The 21,668-nt window shown below is 40.6% G+C and overlaps 1 protein-coding gene across 2 annotated transcripts in view; it reads right to left on the bottom strand.

Moving 5' to 3' along the window:
• The window catches only part of AFF3 (AF4/FMR2 family member 3), a 331,674-nt gene that overhangs the window by 260,965 nt on the left and 49,041 nt on the right, over positions 1 to 21,668 (bottom strand). For both annotated transcript variants that reach the window (XM_027718125.2, XM_027718126.2), the window contains exons 2-3: positions 20,515 to 20,635; positions 14,407 to 15,252 (exon numbers count right to left, since the gene is read on the bottom strand). In XM_027718125.2, coding sequence (XP_027573926.2) covers positions 14,407 to 15,252; positions 20,515 to 20,635 — 967 coding nt within the window. The remainder of the gene's footprint in view (positions 1 to 14,406; positions 15,253 to 20,514; positions 20,636 to 21,668) is intronic.

Raw genomic sequence — 21,668 nt, 5'->3', positions numbered from 1 at the left:
CTGCTCATTGATAATGCTTTAATGGCTCACAGGGTGACATCACCACATTCAAATGATAGTCACACCCAGAAGGCAGAAAATTTTTTTTTAAGCATTACAATTTACCATTTTAAAGTTAATTGTATTTTACTTGGTGGTTAAAACCACACAGACCATACTGAAGTTACTTTTTTCATATTATGTGATCATTCCCAAAACTATGATTTTAAATAAGGAGGCAAATAGTTGAATTTATTTCTTTAAATTAAGCAGACTTTCTTGCCTGTCTAGAAACTGATATTGTTCAGTTCATTAGCTGAATTTCCCACAGGGCCTGAAAAGGGACATTCCATTTCTATGCTGTTTGATTCATCTAGCTGACTTATTTTTAAAAAGTGTTCTATATTGAAATTATGGAATAATAATTATTTGGTTTCATCTTTCCACATTAATTATTACCTTTAGTAAGATGTGTATTTCATAAATAGTACAAAAAACTTGTTTACAAAAAAAAAAAAAGGTGTACAGGGGTATCAGCAGATGTAGCAGAGCTGCTGTTAGCTGCTGGGGCACAGCTATTTTGATTTTTGTCTGCCAGGTCAGCCTGCAGGCAAAGAGTTCAAGTGCAATGGCTAAAAATCAGTATTAAACAGAGATGCTTAATGGCCTACTTAAAATGAGTTCAGTGATCCAGCCTCACTCCACTGAGTGCAAAAATACCTATCTGTAGTCAGTGCATAAAACGTATCATTTAAAAAAGCTACAAGAGTGTAACTCACACCTGCTTACAGCAAATTTGCTAAACTGTATCTCCCACTCTGCTCTGTAAATTCTTTCATGGTACTCTAGAGATATGGAGTCAATTTGCAAAGTTTGGCATGAATGTCAATTTAGTACAAATTTTGCAAAAAAGGAGAGGATGATTTACATGGACACCATCTTTCTGTCACTGAATGGCAAACCTAACCTTCACAGAAGAGGCAGTGGATGTCCATTAGTCAGCCTTGCTCTGAATACACAAACATTCAGTCTAAAGAAAACAGCAGCTTTATTTTGAGAACCAAGCTCATACACAAGAAAATGGGAGTGCCAAATGCAATCCAGTCCATTTCAAGAGAAATTAATGAGGCCTGCATTTGGGTCTATTTTAGAACAGATGAGAACCCTGCCTGGGCACCACACCTGAGAAGGCAAGAGAAGGTGGGGACTGCTTATTATACTGGTACTTTGCCGACTCCACAGGCCCCTAGATGATGGCAGCAGCTCCCAGAGTCGAGACGTCTGTCCCAGATCTTGTCTGGCCACAGAACCTGCAGGGAGCCACCAGCCCTCCCTGCCCAAGCTCACTCAGCTACAAAGGCTTCGCTCAGCAGAGCTCTGCCAGGAAGTGGCAGCAGAAGGATTTGCTTCTCTGTGGACCTTCAAAGATTTGTGGCAGGTACTTTCTAGTTGAACTTCCTCTGTGTCAGCTCTTCATCCCGTGCTCTTTATATAGCAGCAATTAGCATACTGAGAAATCCCCATTTGGCATGTTTTATGGTCTCTTCTCTGTATTGAGATAGCTCTGTAAGTTATGAGCAGAGATATGCCATAATTCCTAATGTACGACTGTCAGGAAATCACTCACATAGATTTATTCACTGAACAGTTGGTGAAGAAACTGATTCTGAACAGGGAGCTAGAAACTTTAATTACAAGAGAGAAAAAAATTACTCAAACACCTCAGACTGGTCAAGAAGCTCCTCTGATGCTCTAAAGATATGTCCTGAATTTAATAGATTAATGCAGCATAGTGTTTCTGAATTCAAATGCCAACTGCTGCCACCAATTGTTATTCTGTATTACTATTGTTAACTTTCTTCAAAGTAATAATGATTTCAAAAAACAACCACAAGCATGACAGCTGCACTTCTGGAACAAAACAGAGGAAGATTGAAGAAAAAAGACCATCTTCCCTCAAGCAATATTGTCTTGACCAAAGGAAGTTCGTACAATGTAGAAAAACAATATTCCTCCCTGTCAAACCCTGGTCTTGCTGCCACTTAATGCTATGGCAAAACCCCTATTAATTTCTAGTGGAGGATGTGCAGTGAATAACTCAGATGCAGCTGGTAAAACGTAAGTGACATAATCACTCAGAAACTGTCTCTGTCTGAAAGCGACCTAAATGATAGGAAGAAATACAGTGAGAAACATTAATTCAGAATTTAGTAAGAAGCCTTTATTTACGCTTCTGTGTTAACTTCCATTTCCAGCACAAAGTTATGGCAGAGTTTCATGCGCCACTCTGCAATGTGGCAAGTTGTAGCACAAACATCGGAACAAAGAACTGGGGGTTCGGTCTCTGCGGTTTTGCACTCTGCTCTGACATCAATTCACCCGGGCTGCTCTTGCTCTGGGCCTGTGGCCAGCCACAAGTTTGTCCAGCCTCGGTCTGGGGATGGAATAAGGCGTACAATCCGGGTGTGTCATTCCGTCCTCTACCCCAGCCTACCACATTATTTTCCATCTGATCCCTCAACCTATATCAGCAAATGGGGCCAAAAGAAGTTGGCCTGTTCTGCCAGCAGCACCATCATAGAAAGTGACCCCATTCACCTTTACCCCAGCTAATCCCTCTGTAACCAGATTTAAAATATTCTTTTCACAGATGTCATTAATGCTTATAAAGAGCTTTGAAATTCCTGAATGCAATAAATTTCAGTAATAGAAAATAAAAATAATTTTTATTTATTGATGAGAATGCAAGTGGGTGTTATCAGGAGCACTAATCCCTTTGGGGAGGTGGTGGGGGGGAGAGGAAGGACTTGCTGTGTTTCAGAAAATGTCAGTTCTGTGTAGAAGCTGTTCACAGACTTTTAGCACACCCTGTGTGAGTGTGACGTTTCACCTCTTCCACCTCCCACTGAAGCTACATCTACACACAAGCCCAGATTTGTGCCTATTGTGACACTGCTTATGGGGGAAAAGAAGGGTAATGCGCTTTCCTCCTGAGGCAGTGATTCACATATGTGAAGGTGGTGATGCCCACTGTCTAAATTTTTCTTCTCATGGGATAGGATAAGCTTCTTTAGAAACAACCACTGTCATGCAGTTTGACTCTTTTTTCAGGGATGTACTCTGCATGTAGGGCCATTCCTACTTGGGAGCAGGAACAGCATGGGAAGGATGGGTGTTCCCTAAGGCTTCCTCATGGGAACAAACAGACTACAGAAAAACAATAAAGTTTTGGTTCCTGCTTAGCCATCTCTAAGCTACTGGAAGATCTTTCATGCAGACTTTACCATAAATTACGACTGCTACTCATGGTATTTTTCAAACTGTCTCACATTGCACTTGGTCGTCCTATGAGGACAAACATTTAGACCGTGACTAACTCCTTTTTGGTGGGTTTCCCAAATGAATAATTTCATTCTTTCCTCTTCTGACTCCCACATAATTTTTTTCTCAGACTCCTCCACAGTTATGGAGCTCAGTTCATTGTTATGTCCTCTCTATCTACGTATTTTTAACTTTTCCTGCAGGCTAAACACTGGCAATTTGGTGCAGGGAAGACTTCATTTTCTGCTAATGGTATTTTTTCCAACTGTCACATTGCACTTGGTCCTCCATCCCATGTCTTTTTTCTAGACAGCATACTTCTGTTCTGGACTGCTACTTCCATGAAATCAGAAATTACCCAGCTAATATGTTTTACTGTATCAGATGTCTCTGATAATATGTTTTCTTTTATCAGATGTCCCTGGGATTGTAATTAAAATTGGAAAAGGCCTCTTGGAAAATATTGCAGAACTGCCAAATCATGGCCATTTTATATACGTTATATTAATACTGGGTTTGATTGCATTTCTAATCAATAATCTCACAGCTGTCTTCCCCTTTTCTACTTCAGGTCTCAAAGCTGCAGCAGTCACATAAAGTTGTACCTGCCTCTGTATCTGACCGCAGTTGTGCAACTAGCTTTAAATAAATGCAAAATTTGATTAGCATTATGCTGCTGGTATTTGAATACTAATAATGTCTAGCATGTGCAAGAAAAAAAATCACCCACAATAGCGTGGCCAGCAGGAGCAGGGAAGTGATCCTTCCCCTGTACTCTGCGTTGGTGAGGCCACACCTTGAGTATTGTGTTCAGTTCTGGGCCCCTCAGTTCAGAAAGGATATTGAGGTGCTGGAGCGGGTCCAGAGAAGAGCAACAAGGCTGGTGAAGGGACTGGAGCATAAGTCCTCTGGGGAGAGGCTGAGGGAGCTGGGGTTGTTTAGCCTGGAGAAGAGGAGGCTCAGAGGTGACCTCATCACCGTCTATAACTACCTGAAGGGAAGTTCTAGCCAGGTGGGGGTTGGTCTCTTCTCTCAGGCACTCAGCAATAGGACAAGGGGGCACGGGCTTAAGCCTCGCCAGGGGAAATTTAAGTTGGATATCAGGAGAAAATTCTTTACAGAGAGAGTAATCAGGCATTGGAATGGGCTGCCCAGAGAGGTGGTGGATTCACCATCCCTGGAGATTTTTAAGCGCAGATTGGACGTGGCACTGAGTGCCATGATCTAGTAAATGGACTGGATTTGGACCAAGGGTTGGACTCGATGATCTCAGAGGTCTTTTCCAACCCAATCGATTCTATGATTCTATGATTCTATGATTCTATCTCATTTCAAAATAGTTACAAAGAGAGAGAGTGTCTTCCACCCCATCTCTCCTTAAACATCTGTTAGCCATAAGAGTTAACAAGAAATACTCTTGGTTTTCCTTTCTTTCTAGCTATACAAGCTTAGCCTACAGCCACTTGCAGTAAATGCAGAGGAATACAAATAGCAATTTTTGGTTTGGGGGGAAAATGCTGGTTCTCAGTATTCCTGACCGTGCTGCTCACTGGCTTGAATGATTTTTGTGTATTTATCTTCTTAATAAAACATGGTGTAAAGCCACTTCATACTGAGCCTCCACCGCTCAGAGAAACATGCTGGTGGGGAAGGAAGAAAGTGGACATGTATGAGTGAATTTGGGAAAGGAAATGCTTAACCTAAATTGTGTAAGAAACAACCTCAGCCTTTCTGGCATGCTGGTTTTGACACATGAAGTAAAAAAGGTACCATATTTCAGAACATGCGACTGTTATATATAAAATACAATTAAAGAGATTTGGAACTAAATGAATATGTAATGTACACATTTCTTTACAGATGCATTTTTCTCCAGACAGTCCGGTGCCTGCTTTAATTTGGAAGCTATCCATTTTCATATAAAGTTAACCAAGAGTGACAGGAAATCAGACGCCTATGTTATTTATCTTTTCTGAACTTAAAAAAAAAAAAGCCTTCTGTTAATTACTTTTCTAGGAAGCTATTTTGTGATACCACAGGGATAGATCTTCAGATAGATTCAGAAGTGCTACAGAAATGACAACTTTACGACACATAGTGTGAATAAAGTATGTTACATGCAGATATTTAAGGGTATATTTGTCTTCATTTACTGTTAAGTGAATATGTGACCAAAAATAAAGATTTTAACTGCTTCTGGCCTAGCTGGATGCATTTACAACAATTACTGGAGATCTGACCTCTTTGACCTTATACATCAAGTGGCACATATACATTATTTATTTAGCTGGAATTTAACAGTGATCTGTGAAGCTCGCTTTATTTTCCTTTGGTTCTCTTGCTCATCAGTCATACCTGACCCGAGTGAGTATGTTCAGTGGTGACACTTTCATGTCATTCTGATTCATGAAGACCAGGAAACTACAGAACAAAGCAGTTAAATAATTTTCATTGTTGCTTTTTTTTTTTAAATATCCTAAACCACCTTGCAGATTTCTGTGAAGACAAAGAGTAGACAGAAATGCCCTACCTTGCTATAATTAGTGGAAAGGAGAATGTGAGTTGGCATTAATATAACTGCCCTGCAGGAGCAACAAGGGCTTGGACTCCACACCTGACTGCGCACCGATACAATGCTCCAGTGCTGTGCAGTGTGAGGTCTGGGAAACAGAGTGCATCTAAGTATTTCTCCAGTAATCTGAAGTCCACAGCAAGACCACCCTGTCTCTCTCTCTGTACCCTAACCCTAAGTGCTCTTCTGTTCAAGGAGCCATGAAGCAGATGGGGAGAAGATGCTCAGCTGCAACCTTACACTGAGGACAGCTTCTTGTGTTGGCTGGAGTACCATGCCACAGCATGCAGCTCCTGCAGCCGTGTCCAGAAAGGACTGCTTTCTCCAACTGCTGAATACCCTTACAGGCCTGGGAGCAATCCATGCTAATGAGGGCAAAGGTGGAAAAGTGATAACAGTATCTTCTCAGGCACATTTCATAAACAATGTCTGTTAGACTGCTTTGTTTCTGGTTGGGAGGATTTTTATTACATGCAGTTATCATCATAAGGACTACAACGGATTGAAAAAAAATCAGACAAAATGTGCCATTAAAATCTGGTTTTTTTAATTCCAGAAATCTTATTTCCTTCATCAATAACTTTAGTGCTTACTACAAGGAACTAAAAAAGCAATTATACATGGTTGTGGACATTTTTATGCATTCACTCTTGTATCAGCTCCAGAGTTGATTCATAAACCAAACTATCCACTCTGGGGGGTTAAAACAAAAAGGCATGATGAATAAACGTTTCTCACAATGAATCATATTTGTACATCAATCAAGCTATCCTTACCCCAAAAGTGGTTGCTTTTCAACTTTTGAAAAGATGGAAAGGTCAGTTTTATCAAAGGGAGTATCCGACTTATGAAAGATCCCAATGAACTGAATTGAAATATTTTTTCCGTAATTAGAAAGCAGCAACCTCAGAGAAAACTTGCAAAACAGCAGGTGCAAAGATTAAGGAATTCTCTTGACAATCGTAAGTTTACATTCTATTTCAAGATATTTTTCTCTGATCATAGTCATCCTACCAATGAAAAACAAATAGGAATAAGAGATTCACCATAATCAGTCCATACAGAAAAGTTTAGAGGCTATGATTCTATTAAATTCTTTATTTTGAAAAACCTATAGATAAGTTTAGCTAGTGTTTTCCAAGAAAAAAATATACTGACAATTAATTCAAAAGAGAAACTTGTTTCACTGAGGGTAGAAACAGTATGGAGCTCTAAAAGTAAAGGCACCTAAACAGGATTTTCCCTCTACAAGAGCTGCCATGGAAGAATAACCAGAGAGATTAGGCCCACTGTGTTCACTGGAGCTGCCTGCACACAGAGTTGTTGTGTGCCTCAGTGACTGCAGAATGCGAGAAAGGCAAAGGCTTGAGTCACAACTTGAAAACTATACCAAAAAAACATTCCTTCACATTGTGGTCTCCACTGTGTTCGTTAAGAGCGTTTCCAACACTACTCTATTTAATACACTCTTTCTTTGCAGTTCTACTCTGTTGAATTCTCCTACATAAAAACAGGCAGTAATGCACAGCCCTCCTACAGACACACTCGAAGGTCCTGAATAACTCACAACTAGCAGGGATCTTTGCACCACACTGCTCTTGTTATGCAGTTCTTCCTGTTTAGCATGGAAAAACATCCTTTATTTGTGGGGAAGGTCAGTGCTACTATTACAGGGATGAATTGATCTGTTTCTTCTTGTAAACGCAGCTTGCTAACTCGTTCCCATGAACATCTGGGAAAGAAAACATCTACAACTGGCTCATACTTACAAGTACTCGAGTGCTGTGATTGCTAACTGGCTTCTCAAGCACTGCAAGTTCTTCAACGAAGTCGATAAATGGTAGAGAAGTATCAACACACTTAATTCTGAGCTTATGTCTCCAGCCTCTTTGGGCACATCCTGAAACGCTGCCGGAAGAAGTCTGGACCGTTTTGCTAATGCATTCAATCTCTCCCTCCCTTTTTGTCTAAAAGCATCTTCAATTACTTTTACTTTCATTTCTGCCTTTCTGGGACCGAAAAGAACAGCCTGGGAAGTAGAAAAGAAAAACCTGGATTCAGCTCTTAGTCCTGCAACGGTTCAACAGGATCTGTTGGAGCCAGAGGGATGTGGCATTGGGCCTCTGAGGAAAAGCACTTAGTTCTCCTCTAAACCCTTTTCCTTCCTCCTGAGACACTGTTTCACCTCTACTGCCCCATAGATCCAGGTATGTGGTAATTCCAGAGGAAGCATGCACTGATAACGAGTATCTTCCCTCTTTAGTTTACTCTGGACCTTCTGTTATCAAGTAAGATATAGCAGCACTTGTTTTTTTCACACATGAACTTCCACTTTAAATTTTAAACTGGAATGGAACTGCTTATTATATGTGCTATGCACCAAAGCTCTTCTTAAAAGAGACTGATTTTGAACAAATTACCAACATTAAGGCCAAATGTTGAAGACTTTTTTCAGATGGAGGAAAAAGTTGTAGGGTGTCTTTGCTTTCCATTAATATGTGGGGACAGAGCTGAGAGGTAAAAAAAAGATTGCAGATTTAAAGTACACTTGCTAGTGCATGTGCCAGATACTGATAGCTATATATAGCCCCTTGAAGGAGAATGACTGCAGAGAGTATCTTATCCAGGCAAATAGGAATTTGCCTGAGTAAGATCAGGGTAAAAATGAAAAGAAAAAAACAAACTCAACATTTAATCTATTGTGCATTTCTGCTGCAGAAGAAGTTGTGTAAGTACTCCGTGAAGTGAAATAAGAACACGTCCTCACGATGACCTTATCTACATTTCACATAAATGTGCTCCCAAATTTAACAAAACCAAATCTTTCTTTTTTACCATTAGACTGATAGTCATTCCTGAATACAATCTCTATTTCCTTGTTCCATAACCCTTAAGAGAAGTAAGTAAAGGACAATAGGTAAGGTTTCTTCAATGTAATAAAAAAGCAGCACGCAGCCTCTAAAATAAAATTTGAAAACAGAACTCAAATATAAAGAACATGATTTGCCATCCTAGGTTTTTCTTACTGTTTCACTCAAGAACATTTTAGAAAAATGAGGCACTTGATTTCTCTGCCTTTTTTCCTCTATACCCTCATATCAAATTTCTCTTCCCTTTTATCCAATACAGTGGGTACCTAAGCAATGTAATTTATAAGTAGTTTAAAATGTGAAATAGCAGTACTTGAGATGATGAGCTATCATTTCTACAGAGCAGTATGATAATTTTGGAAGGACCAGGAGGTTGGGTATGGATTCTAATTAACACTGATGTACCTTGGTCCTAAAGATTAAATTCCCAAATGAGTAACTGTTACCTTTCTACACACATGTCTATCCAAATTATTCTCATTACAACAATTAAAAAAATTTATAAGCTTCAGCCTGTGTCAAGGTATTGAAGGCCTTCCAAAACTGATTAAAAATATTATATGAGGTATCGAACTGCATTAAAAATCAACCTTTTTCATGTATTGAAAAGTAATGGTCTATAATTTGTATTCAACTGATTTTATTGCCAGTGAATAATAACTGTACTGCAGCCAACTCTGTGCCCTGTTTCTCTGAAAACCTCATGGGATATACATAAGAGGAGTTTGTATCCTGCTGAAGACACACACACTTTTTAGGATACTTCTTATTCTCCAGTTCTTACAGGGAGGCTTAACTTGGTTTCATTATGTATTTATTTTTCCATTGAAGGTTCCTTCAAACTGGGAAACACAAATGAAAGTGCATAGGTATCACAGAATCACAGAATGGTTTGGTTTGGAAGGGACCTTAAAGATCATCTAGAATCATGCCCCTTGCCATGGGTAGGGACTCCTTCCACTAGACCAGGCTGCTCAAAGCCCCATCCAACCTGGCCTTGAACAATTCCAGGGATGGGGCATCCACAGTTTCTCTGGGCGACCTGTTCAAGTGCCTCACCACTCTCACAGTGAAGAATTACTTTCTTATATCTAATCTAATCCTACCCTCTTTCAGCTTAAAGTCATTACCCCTTGTCCTATCACTACATGCCCTTGTACAAAGTCTCTCCAGTTGTCTTGTGGGCTCCCCCTTTAGGCACTGGAAGACGCTAAAAGGTGTCCCCAGATCCTTCTCTTCTCCAGGTTGAACAGCCTCAACTCTCTCAGCCCATCTTCATATGAGAGGTGTTCCAGCCCTGTGATCATGTCTGTGTCGTTTCTGTGGACTTGCTCCAACAGGTTCACATCCTTCTTATGTTGGGGGTCCCAGAGCTGGACACAGTACTCCAGGTGGGTTCTTACAAAAGCAGAGTATAGAGGGAGTATTAGATATACTGACAGATTCTGGAAAGTACTATAAGCTAAACATATGTGCACAGAAACAGAGGACTCAACTTGGATGCATTAGTAAGTGGATTTGTAAACCAGAAGATTTACAACAATATATTGCCCAAAGTCACATGATGTTCAAATTAAAACTGAAACATCACACAGAAGTGCTCATCACTTCATGTGCCCCTACTCTGCAAGAGTTGGGGAAATGGTCACTTCTTTCCATTCACTTCTCTACTTGATCAGGCTCAATAGCTTCTCCCCTGCCCCTTGCCCCCTCCAATTTTTCTTCTTTTTAATCTGCTTCCCCTCTTTGCAACTTTTCTTCTTACAGCCTTCTGCAGCTCAGTTTTCAGTTCAGTTAGGCAGCTGCAGAACTTTTCTAGGCTAAGTTGAAAACCATAGGCTTTGGACCATGGTATCACTATGAACACATTTTAAGAGCTGAAATTAAAAAAAACCTGTGTAATGACAAAATTAGACACGCAGACAGAAAGCAAAGGCTTTATTATAAAAGTGACCCAGAGGGTGGTGATCAGTAGTGCAAACTCCTGCTGGAGCCCAGTCCCCACAGCCAATACTGGGGCCGATACCATTTAACACCTTCAGTAATGACATGTATGATGGAGCAGAGTGTACCCTCAGCATGTCTGGAGATGGTACAAAACTGGGAAGAGTGACTGATAGGACCTTCTGGTGAAGGTTGTGCTGCTTTCCAGAGGGACACTGGTAGGCTGAAGAAATGGGTTGACATCAACTTCAAGAAGTTCAACAAGGGAAAACATAAGTTCCTGAATAGGGGAGGAATAACCCCAGCACCAGTACAGGTCGGGGGCTGACTGGCTGGACATGAACTCTTCAGCAAAGGACCTGGGGGTTCTGGTGGACAACAAGGTGACCAGGAGCCAGAAACACCTCACAGTGCTGCCTACACTAACCCCTAGAGCACACTAACTGCCCTACCTAGCCCATTGCAGCCACTCACTCTTTATTTTAGCAGACAAAAAGCTTCATTTCACCATCGGCATTCCAGATACCCTACCCCCAAGCTCCCTGCCCCTGTCCTTCTTCCTATATTCTCCTGGTTGATCTTAGGCAGCTTTCTGCCACTCTCATTTCTGTCTCCACGTAGCTTCCAGGCGCTGCTGTAGCCTGCTTTCCCTCATGATCATCCTATATGGCATTGCTACTCTTTCCACAGCCACTACGGATACAAGGCCCTTCCTGGTCAACACCCTTAGCCTCACCCTGAAAAACAGAAGCCTCATCTTGCCTGCAAATATTCACAGGATCATGACAGCTTTTGTGCTGAAAGCAGCTTAAAACTTCTCTCCCTAACAGAGGATGGTGAACATTTGAAGAAAATTTATGAGTTTAAAAGCAGAAATTTAAGAGGATGATGGATGAGGCAACATCAACTGAAAAAACTTTCAGTTTTGGTCAATGTATGAGTCAGCAGTGCCCCAGCAGCCAGGAGGGCCAGTCACGTCCTGGGGAGCATCAGGCAAAGCATCACCAGCCGGTTGAGGGAAGTGATTGCCCTGCTCTGCTCTGCACTGGTGCAGCCTCATCTTGAATATTGTGGCAGTTTTAGGTGCCACAATATAAGAAAGACATTAATCTATTAGAGGGTGTACGAAGGAGGGCAATGAAGATGGTGAAGGGTCTTGAGGGCAAGCCGTATGAGGAGCAGCTGAAGTCACTTGGTCTATTCATCCTGGAGAAGAGCAGACTGAGGGGAGACCTCATTGCAGTCTACAACTTCCTTGTGAGGGGAAGAGAGGGGGCAGACACTGATCTCTTCTCTGTGGTGGCTGGTGACAGGACCCAAGGGGAATGGCCTGAAGTTGTGTCAGGGAAGGTTTTGGTTGGATATTAGAAAGAGGATGTCTCTGCTGGAACAGGCTCCCCAGGGAAGCGGTCACAGCACTAGAGTTCAAGAAGTGTTTGGATGATACTCTTGGGCACATGGTGTGACTCTTGGGGATGGTTCTGTGCAGGGCTAAGAGTTGGACTCAATGATCCTTTTGGGTCCCCTCCAACCCAGCATATTCTGTGATATTCTGTGAACATTTCTCCCTGTAGCAATACCAGTGGGTTACCAATTTCAACTTGTGCCACTTGGGATTGAAAAAGGTAGAACAAAGTAAACATCAGGGTAAAGGAAAAAAGCTGGCCAGTTTTATCACCAGGACTCTCAGCTCTCTTGACATTGTCTTGCATTGATCTTGCAGATCTAAATATTGTCTTTCATTAGCTCCAGTTTGAAACCCCAACACCTATAGTACCTACTATTTGTCTTCTTAGTAATTTGTCCATCATTTTTCATAATATTTATTTTTAACCTACTATACAATAGCTGCTGTCCACCTCCTTCAAATTCTGTTGAATGTTTATTTTATGTTATCAAATACTGTTTTATTAATACTGCATCATATAAAATCTGTGAGAAGTTGGCAATACTTTAGTGGTTACTCTGCAGTCCACTCTCTCCTACCATAATCGACATTGCCATCAGTATCTAAACAAGTTTAAAGCTATCTCAAATACGTCTACATGTCTAGAAACTGCAGTATAAACTTACTGTTATGCATCAGCATGGATTACATACAACAAATGAAATCTTTCTTTCCTGAGGTAGGTGAATTTGAATGCAAATGGTAAATCCTGAATTTCAGACAAAAAAATGATTGCCTATCAAAACTACTTTCCAAACTAGTCCTTAGAGCATTGCATACATGTAAAGGGGGAAAATGCAAAAGAGCCAGATATTTGCCACAGGCATCCTTAATTCTAACAATATTTCCCACTTGCACATAGAAGCACAAGCCTGAAAGACGCAATAATAGCTAAATGGATATTAGTATCTGCAATTACTTGATCTATCTGCACAATTACAGCAGTTTGTGAATGCTAAATTTGTGTATGAAATCTGGCTTAAGAGGCTAAACAACCCCTTTTTCCGGAACAACATATCACCTATGTGCTGTTTGGAACTGATGGAATTTTCACTTATAGAAAAACCACAGAAGTAATTGCTTCCAGAGAGATTTCTCTCCCAAACCAAACCAAAGGGGGAATACAAGAGTCAACTCCATTTCTGAAAAATGGGCATTAAGAGGCCAGAGAACTCTTTCAAAAATTAGATTTTCCTCTCCTTTAACAATGCCAGAAACAAAATTTTAAGACTAAAAACATATCAAGACACACCATAGCTGTCAAGTAAGAGTAAACAACCACTGTGTCTTCTCTGAGAAAGTCACAGAGATTCAGTCAAATAGTCTTTTAGTCCTATAAATACTATGAATTTTTAAAGTCATGGGAGTGCTACCAATTTGCATAAGAGTATGATGAGACCATCTTTGAAATGGCATACAGGCCTCTGAATACACCCCTGGAAAAAAAAAACAAACCACCCTTTATTCTGCCAAAATCGATCATTTCCTCCCCATCCAAAAAGACCAAACAGAAAATCACAGTCGAAGTGATAAAGCAAAATGTCCTACTGGCATAAAATGAATGTGAAATAAATGAATGTAAAGCAGAAATCTTTCATATTTACTGCTGGTAACAGAAATGTTGTCTAGAAGTTTCTTCAGACACTTTCTCATACTTGTAGCATGGGTCAACCCACTACACCGGGTTTCTACAGATGGCAATTCCTTAAGAAGCAAACCTCAGTCTTCTCATAGATTGGAATGAAACATAAACTATGAACTAAAAGGAGAGTTTCCTTGCTGTATTCTCATCTATTCCACAAATTTCATAATGTTTTTCACAAATTTCATATTATATAAGTAATTTTTTTAGATTGTGAAACTACTTTGACATCAAGGGTAGCAGAACTACTCCTAATCACATGCACTTCATTTCATCTTTGCCACAGAGAAATAAGTCAATGAACAGTAAGAAGCAATATACCTGCCTAGAAAAAGAAAATCCAGATTTCATATGTGGACACTCAGAAAAAAAATCAGTGAAATAACATATACTACTAGAAAATGTGCCTTTGTAGAAGTGTTATGGTCCTGATGACAGCGAGATCCTGATGACACTGTTGAGATATATTTAAATTACTGTGAGACTTCTACTTGCAATTTACTATGTCTATGTTACCAAAAAATTTCAACATGCAAACTAATATGTTAAAAATGTGTAAAAGAAACAGGTGCAATAAGGCATCATCCATCCATCTACAGGGGTATGTCATAAGAAGTATAAAAACACTTACTTCTTCTTGCTTAGGAATGTTGAACTTGGCTATCTTTGACTTGGGCCTGGCCGAATCAGGTTTGTTGGAAGGCACTCCCCTATATGATTTAGTCGTCTCTGCTGGTAACTTCAGCTTTGGAGACTCATCAGGAGCCTGGTCTTGACCATCCATTGGCCTTACATAAGCTGTTGGTTTCTGCTGACCGAGACTGGGCTTTGAAGCAAGAGAGGGTGGGAAGTTTTGGACGCAGTGCCCACCACCATGCTTTGCTGGCCTCTCTTGTGCTTGAGTTCCTCCTTCTGAGCTACAACTGAGCTTTGCTGGCTGCTGCACTCTACTGATGTTGTCTCCTAACGTGGCCCTCAGTGAGTTTTGCTGGGCAGTATTGGAGGAGGAGGAAGAGGAGGAGGAGGAGGAGGAGGAGGAGGAGGAAGTGGAGGAAGAGGAGGTGGGACTCGATGCATAGCGTTTTAGTTTCTCCAGATTGGATTTTTGGTTCGCCAACTTGAAGTCACCCTTGTGTGACTCCAGCGACCGGTGTCCATGTTTGCTCACTCTCTGCTGGCCATCTGAAGCGGCATTACGCCCAGTCTTCTGCCAGCCCATTGTGGTACTTTTGCTCTGCTGGGCAGCTAGGGATGATGGTTTGGAAGAAGTAGTGCTTGAAATGGGAGGAGGAGGTGGCAGTCTTGAGTCTGCAATAAAATGGTCATCAGGCTTGGGGAGAGACGTCTGAGGAACCCCAGGTTTTGGAACCCCAACGAGATGGCTCTGGTTTGATCGGTCAGTTAACAAGTCTTTCATTTCATCATAGTTGCCCAACGTATTCTGGATGCGATTGGAAAGCTCATCCCCCTTGTTAGTCTGCAAAACAAAAATTGAGTGTTCTGCAACAGTCAATGTAAGAAAACAAAGTTCCCTGCATGATTCTGCTGAAATCCTTACTGAAGTAGCACTGCCTTATTCAGCAGCAGCGTTGAGGGATGAAATCGAAAATCCTTATTGTCTCTGAAGACACTTGTCAACATCTTAAATCTACCCTGAACTGGAAAAGCTATAAAGGGCCTTAGAGTATATAAAAAAAGAAATCTATCACTGATATCATGCCGTACTTAAAGTATATTACCTGGAAACTGGAAAATTTATTATTGCAACTACACAGAATGGTTTGGATTAAATCTGACCATGATAAAACTTTTCCTATAGCTCAACGCAAGCTCTCCTTCAGCCATGAATGAAAACACTGCATTCCCAATTTCCTTCTCTGCCTGCCTAAGTTTTCATAACCATCTGGGAAGCCACACAATGTCCCATGCAAGCACTGAACAAATTCATCAATCTAAGCCAGCCAAATGCTATAAGGTGACTTGAAAACAGTTTGTGGGAAATGAGAAAAGTACAGATGATTATGTCCCTTCTTTGAAAATGCTCTGACAGGATGCTCATTCCAGGGCACTCTCTTCTTTTAAAGAAGAAGTAAACAGAACGCCCACCAAGTTTTTCACATTGCTCAGTGTTTGCTGTGAGTAGCAGAGGGAATACAGACACTCTTCCTACCCTTTAAGATTAATTATTGTCTTAAAAATAACCCATTTACTTCCTGACTGAAAAGGCAGAAGCTTCACAAAGAAATAAAACAAGCAAATAAAACATACTGGAAAAGATTGAAGACTCCTGCTTTAAAAAGCCACTGTAAGCAAAAGAGTGTATCATTAGCATTTATGCAGTAGGGATTTTTCTGAACCCTGCCAAGATTCAGGCGTGTGATGTCCTTTACTTTACATTTTCAGAGGAAGACAGTAATGAGGTAGTGCAATTCTCCTTTCTCTCTTCTAGACATAGAGTCTAAATGGGAAAACTCCTAGTGGTTTCAGAAGGCTAAGCTTTCATCTTGAGACTCTCTGTTTTAGAGGAAAACAGAAAGAAGGAGAAAGAAGGGAGAAAAAGGGACTGGAGAAGATCCCCCTAAAGTTATGTTAAAAAATATGAAAGATGTAGCGAGCACATCAGTTACTCTAGAAAACTGGAATATGTAAGGGAAGGTATGTAAGGGTAACACCCAGTTTGGAACAATGCTTTTTTAGGGTTTCCTAGTAGGAAAGCTAAACCCAAGCAAAAACGCCCCGTAAATGAGTGTTGTGATTGCCAAATGCAAATTTTCAGAGGACTACAGTGGAAGCATTCTTAAGTCAAACAGTAGAAGCAGTCCTGTTTTGCTTGAAACTTTTGCCCTCAAATTTCAAGGACACTACCTTGTAACTATATAAAATATATCCCAGCTAGCTTTCTGATATATATTTGTTACTGTGCTAATAGACCTGAATATATATCAAAAATATATATTGAAGGAGAGTGGGAAGGGAAAAACTCAAAAGTGTTGCATCCAAAACTTTACTTTTCAAACTTGGAATAAGATGGTTCAACCACTACAGCCTGATCTTCCCTCTGCACATACAGCTGTTACTATCATAAAGACAACAACCTGCTACGGAGAGAACTATGAAGCATTAATTCACAGACAGCAAGTGATTTAAAAAGGGGTGTTCCTTCACTTCACAGGAATCACATCAATATCCTAAAGAAGAGGAAACTATTAATGAGGCTTCAAAAGTAGGAAGCATCACATACATCTGAAAATAAAGAAGGTTGGAGATACACTCACATGTCTCCTGGAGTCAATAAAATAACTTCTACATTTGGGCATCTCCTTGGCCAGCAGAATTGTTTTCCAGAAGACAAAGGGAATTTTCCTTTTCCCCAGTGGGTCTCTTCTATGTTTCCTGTGGATTCTCCACCCTGTGCAGATTCCTTGTAGAGAAATATTTTTCCAGCTTCCCTCTATGGAGGGAGATCTGTCCTTGGGCCTGCACTCAGTCTGATTCAGTCAGTGTGTGTATGAGGTTTGTTTCCCTGCCAGAGCATGGCAACAAGGATCACCAAATGGCATGGGGCCCCTGGCATCCACAAGTCTCCTACAGCATGCATAGCTTGTGAGGGCAGTTCTCCACCCCGATGCCGCTAGCTCCATGAGCATAAAAGAATTTGTGTGCAAGTTTTGCCCCTGAAAAATCCAATTTCCCTAAAAGAAGGTTTATTTTTTTTCTAATGGCTGCTATTTGGATGGGAAGGAAATAAAAGCCTCATTGCAGATTATCTGTAGACTATCACTAGCTCAGAAAAGTCATCAGGTTGCCTTTTATATGGATGTGATGTGAAGGTCACACATAGACATCTTGTATTGAGAGATCCCAGATAACCACAAGAATAATTGCAGCAAACTGGTATCACAGCATGTGCTGACAACTGGTCTGTGTTGTTTATTCCTCCAGAACACACTGGGGATAATGTGAGGTGAGATTTTGTTTGGAGCTGATCTCACAAAGAAGAATTCACCTAAATCCTCTTGGGAACATGATGGGATCTGAGGTAACCTGCTACGAGCTTTAGTTTGTCCTACTATTTGCTCTGAAACATTGATGGCCTTATTTAAGCATTCACATAAGGAAAACATGGTCACAAAATGAGTAACTAGGAAAAGCATTTTGTCCAAACATGTCTAACTTAGAGTGCTCTGATATTCTTCTGCAATGCAAGATGAATCCATGCATTTGAAGATGGCAACATCCAGCACTTCTAAAAATAAACCTGATGGCTGCCCAGAAGGCCATCAGAATTTTTTCCTCATTAAAAATACTTACATGGTTAATGGGGCAAGATATTCTGTCCAGAAAATATCCAGAACTAATTTTCTATTTTTCACATCCCCCTCTAAAAGAGATTTTAAGTAAATGATACTGGATTTCCTGTAATCCTTCATAAAGGGTTGCTATGGATACTTTGAACAGGATAAGGGGCAACCCAAAGAGTCAGGATTTTTGAGAAAATTCAATGTTACAGTAGTAGTGATACATGTCAAGGTGAGAGAGGACATAAGATTTAAGAGATTTCCAGTCTGCTTTTGATTTTCAGATATGGCCTTCTGAATGGCATATCCTTTGGCTTTAACTCATGTTTCTCAAGCTGTGCAGAGGAATACTGAATTTGATCAGAGCTTGCAGTGAATGTCTGCTATAATTTCATTCTCCTTTGGAAACACCCAAAAGCTGAACATCTTTAAATGCACTAAGAATGGGTTTCAGTTTTGCTTTTGCAGAAAGGTTTCCTCTTTTGCAGTTAGCCTCTCTCCACAATAAGATCAAAATGCCCAAGTCACAGTTCTGTCCCCCACACTGAAAGTTCACAAATGCTTGGATGAGTTCAGACAGCCCAATGGTCCACTGCCAATGTATACATGACATTCGGAGAACGTCACTGATGAAGTTTTGATGTCTAATATTACCAGAATGACTGGTCGCCCCAAGCAACTGTGGTTGTCACACCAACAGAGCTGTGAGTTATACTGCTGTCCTGGGCTTTGCCTTTCGCCATGTTTCCCGGACAAAGTTAGCTGTAGGATGTATTTCTGCAGCACCTTCTTTACATGATTGTCCAAAAGAGGGACATAGTGTTTAAAGATAAGAAGCAAGGATGGAGCCATTATTCTAATCACCCTGTAGGATATCCACTCAGTATCCTCTCTGCTTCTAGAGTTGGTAATGATTTTTCAGTCATTCCTATTAGAGTTGACAGAATTAAACTGTGGTTGCATAGAGGTGCCTTCAGACATCGTAACTCAGAAACTCTTGGTGTGTCCCTGACATATCACGCCTGTGTCATGATAGTCAGTACACTAGCCCAGAGGTAATAATCAAAGTGCACAAAATATTCCAACTGTACCACTTTTATAAGTAATTTGAGCTTCAGTATTACCAACCTGAGGCACCACAGACAAAACAGTAGTGGGGACCCAGCAAAAGGCCCAGTCCTTTTTGTGAGTGGTCTATTCAACTGGACCTACCAAGTGGAAAATCATTAGGTCTTCACTGAAACAGAGCCCTCAAGAAATACCTAGTCACAGCTGACTTATGCTTTTCAGGCTCTCTTCCATGGATTAGCCCTTGACTGGTCTCACAGTAGACTTTTTCAAGTAGATCCTTGAGGAGTTCAAGACATTTGCCATGGTTTCTAAATGTCTTTGTAATGAATCTGAAATTTGGGCAGCTGGATGTCAGCTTCAAGGCAGATAGAGCTGTGTTCCATCAAGGGACATGGTTTGAAAGTGGCAGATTTTTCTTTTTTATTAGGGACTAAATACAAAAAACAATCTGGAAGAAGAGCAAGCTAAAAGCTGACCCTGAAGCACGAGCAGAAAAATGGAAGCATGGAAGTCAAGTGCAGAAGCCAAGTGCCAGGTCATGGAAAGAGGAACTAAACCACCCAAAGCATCAAGGACAAGTGATGCTGCATGGAGGGAAAGACTTCACAATGTGGTGGTTGTAACAGTAACTTGGACACTACTGGAAAGGCACACCAGACAATACATGATGATGCTTTGATGCATGCTGTCAAAGTCATTGGTTTCACTGGGGAAGAGAAGCAGCCTCTGTGGGATACTGCTCTCTGGTCCTGTTCACAAGGGCTCTGTTTTCAGCCTTCTGTAAAGTGCAGAAGATCCTGCTTGAGCCTTCTAACACGGAGTGAGAAAAGACGTTGTGCCTCATCAAACTAATGTTACCATGAGAAGCAAAACAGGGAGCTGAGACTCCTAAGCTACTTCTGCCTTTGGTGAGGGCAAAACACGTATAGTAGATAAATTTTCTTGGTAATGCTTATAGAAAAAAAAAGAAGCGAACAGCAACATATTTCACTACATTAACCCTGGCCACGGCATAATGCTTACTGTACTGCTTGACCTTCACCCACTATTCTTACACAATTGTTTTCTTCTGAGTGCTGCAGAAACAGGGCACCGTCACCTTCACCTCCTAGCTTTAATTCCGTCTCAAATATTGTTAGGATAGTTCTAGTTTATTTTACTCTTGCTGCTGAATACTATAAGAAGCTCTATACATATGCATATATATATATATATACACACATAAAATCTGATTCTCAATGAATCATGCATATTCTCTGGGAATTTGGTGGGGAGGGTACTGACACCTGGACAATGCCTTCTGCAGACTGTATTTTTGAACTGTGGAATAAATAAATTAAAAAAGAGTCACACAGCTGGGAAGCATCTACCTTGTATGGTTCACTGAAGAGGGAATAGCTCGTGTTAAATGTGCCATCCTCCTGCTGGGCCTCCTGATTTCTCCTTTCCCATTCTTTCCTTCGCAGCACATTTCTATCTGGCTCATAGACACTGCAACAAAAAAAAGGAGAAATAGTTTTTTTAAGAGTTAAAAATTAGACGGCAACATATAAACCAGTGTGCACTTAAAAGTTAAAAACTTTTGCAGACAGATGGCAAAAATAAGCACCAACATGAATCGGATGAATGCCAGTTCAAGTAGGCTGGGGAGGCTCAGGTCTCTGGGAATGCTAGTGCTTTCTTTGCAGAGAATAGATAATTAAATTCTTACAGAAATATAAAAAAGAAATCACAGGGCAGGATCTAGTCTGTGCAGAACTTCTCTGCTTGAAATGTGATAAAGGAAATATCTAAGCAACTTTGACAAAGACTGAAAGTACTCTTAAGGCAGAGGGTAATTACAGCTATGAGTAAATAGAAATTATGAACATATTTCCACTTATGACATATCCTCTGAGTGTTGCATGCTCCTTTTTTTCACATGGATGTGTTTCTGTAGTGATTCTTTCATTAACTAGCTCCCTAAAGAGCTGTTAAAACTATATGCTGTAGTGGTTTCCACAGTTAGGTTGCTTCTTCTGATCTCTGTTAATCAGCCAAGTCGTGAAACTACTACTAAAACAACTCCTCTCTCTGATGGATTTGACACTACCACAACTTCAGAACATGAATAAATGAATACTGGCATGACAGTGCATGTATGGCTGGTAGCGTGTAGCTGGAGAGAGAATAAAATCACTGCATTACACAAAAGAATTAATTTTTAGAAATTAACTACTTTGGCTCCAATTCAGACATTCAGAATAATTTTTCTTTCACCTCCCCCCCCCCCTCCAGATTTCTAGTTTAATGCATGACAACATAAACCAGAGAAACCACACAGGTTTACACATTTCAGTCTGTTATGTTTTATTCTCCTCACAGAGAAAACCAACGTGTCTAAGAAAGTTTATGTGTTATTTCAGGACAATGTGCCAAGTATGCTGATTGCCTGTTTTGCTTAGCTCAGCTAATGCTTTTCTTCTGGCACTGTAAATCTGTAAAGCAGGAATATGTATTAATGTCATGTAAGTGCACAACGTGT

Source organism: Pipra filicauda, unplaced genomic scaffold (assembly GCF_003945595.2).
Source record: "Pipra filicauda isolate LSUMZ 115617 unplaced genomic scaffold, ASM394559v2 scaffold83_size3615187_pilon, whole genome shotgun sequence".
NCBI lineage: Eukaryota > Metazoa > Chordata > Aves > Passeriformes > Pipridae > Pipra > Pipra filicauda.
Note: the sequence above shows the minus strand (reverse complement) of the source record. Positions and strands in the feature narration are given on the sequence as shown.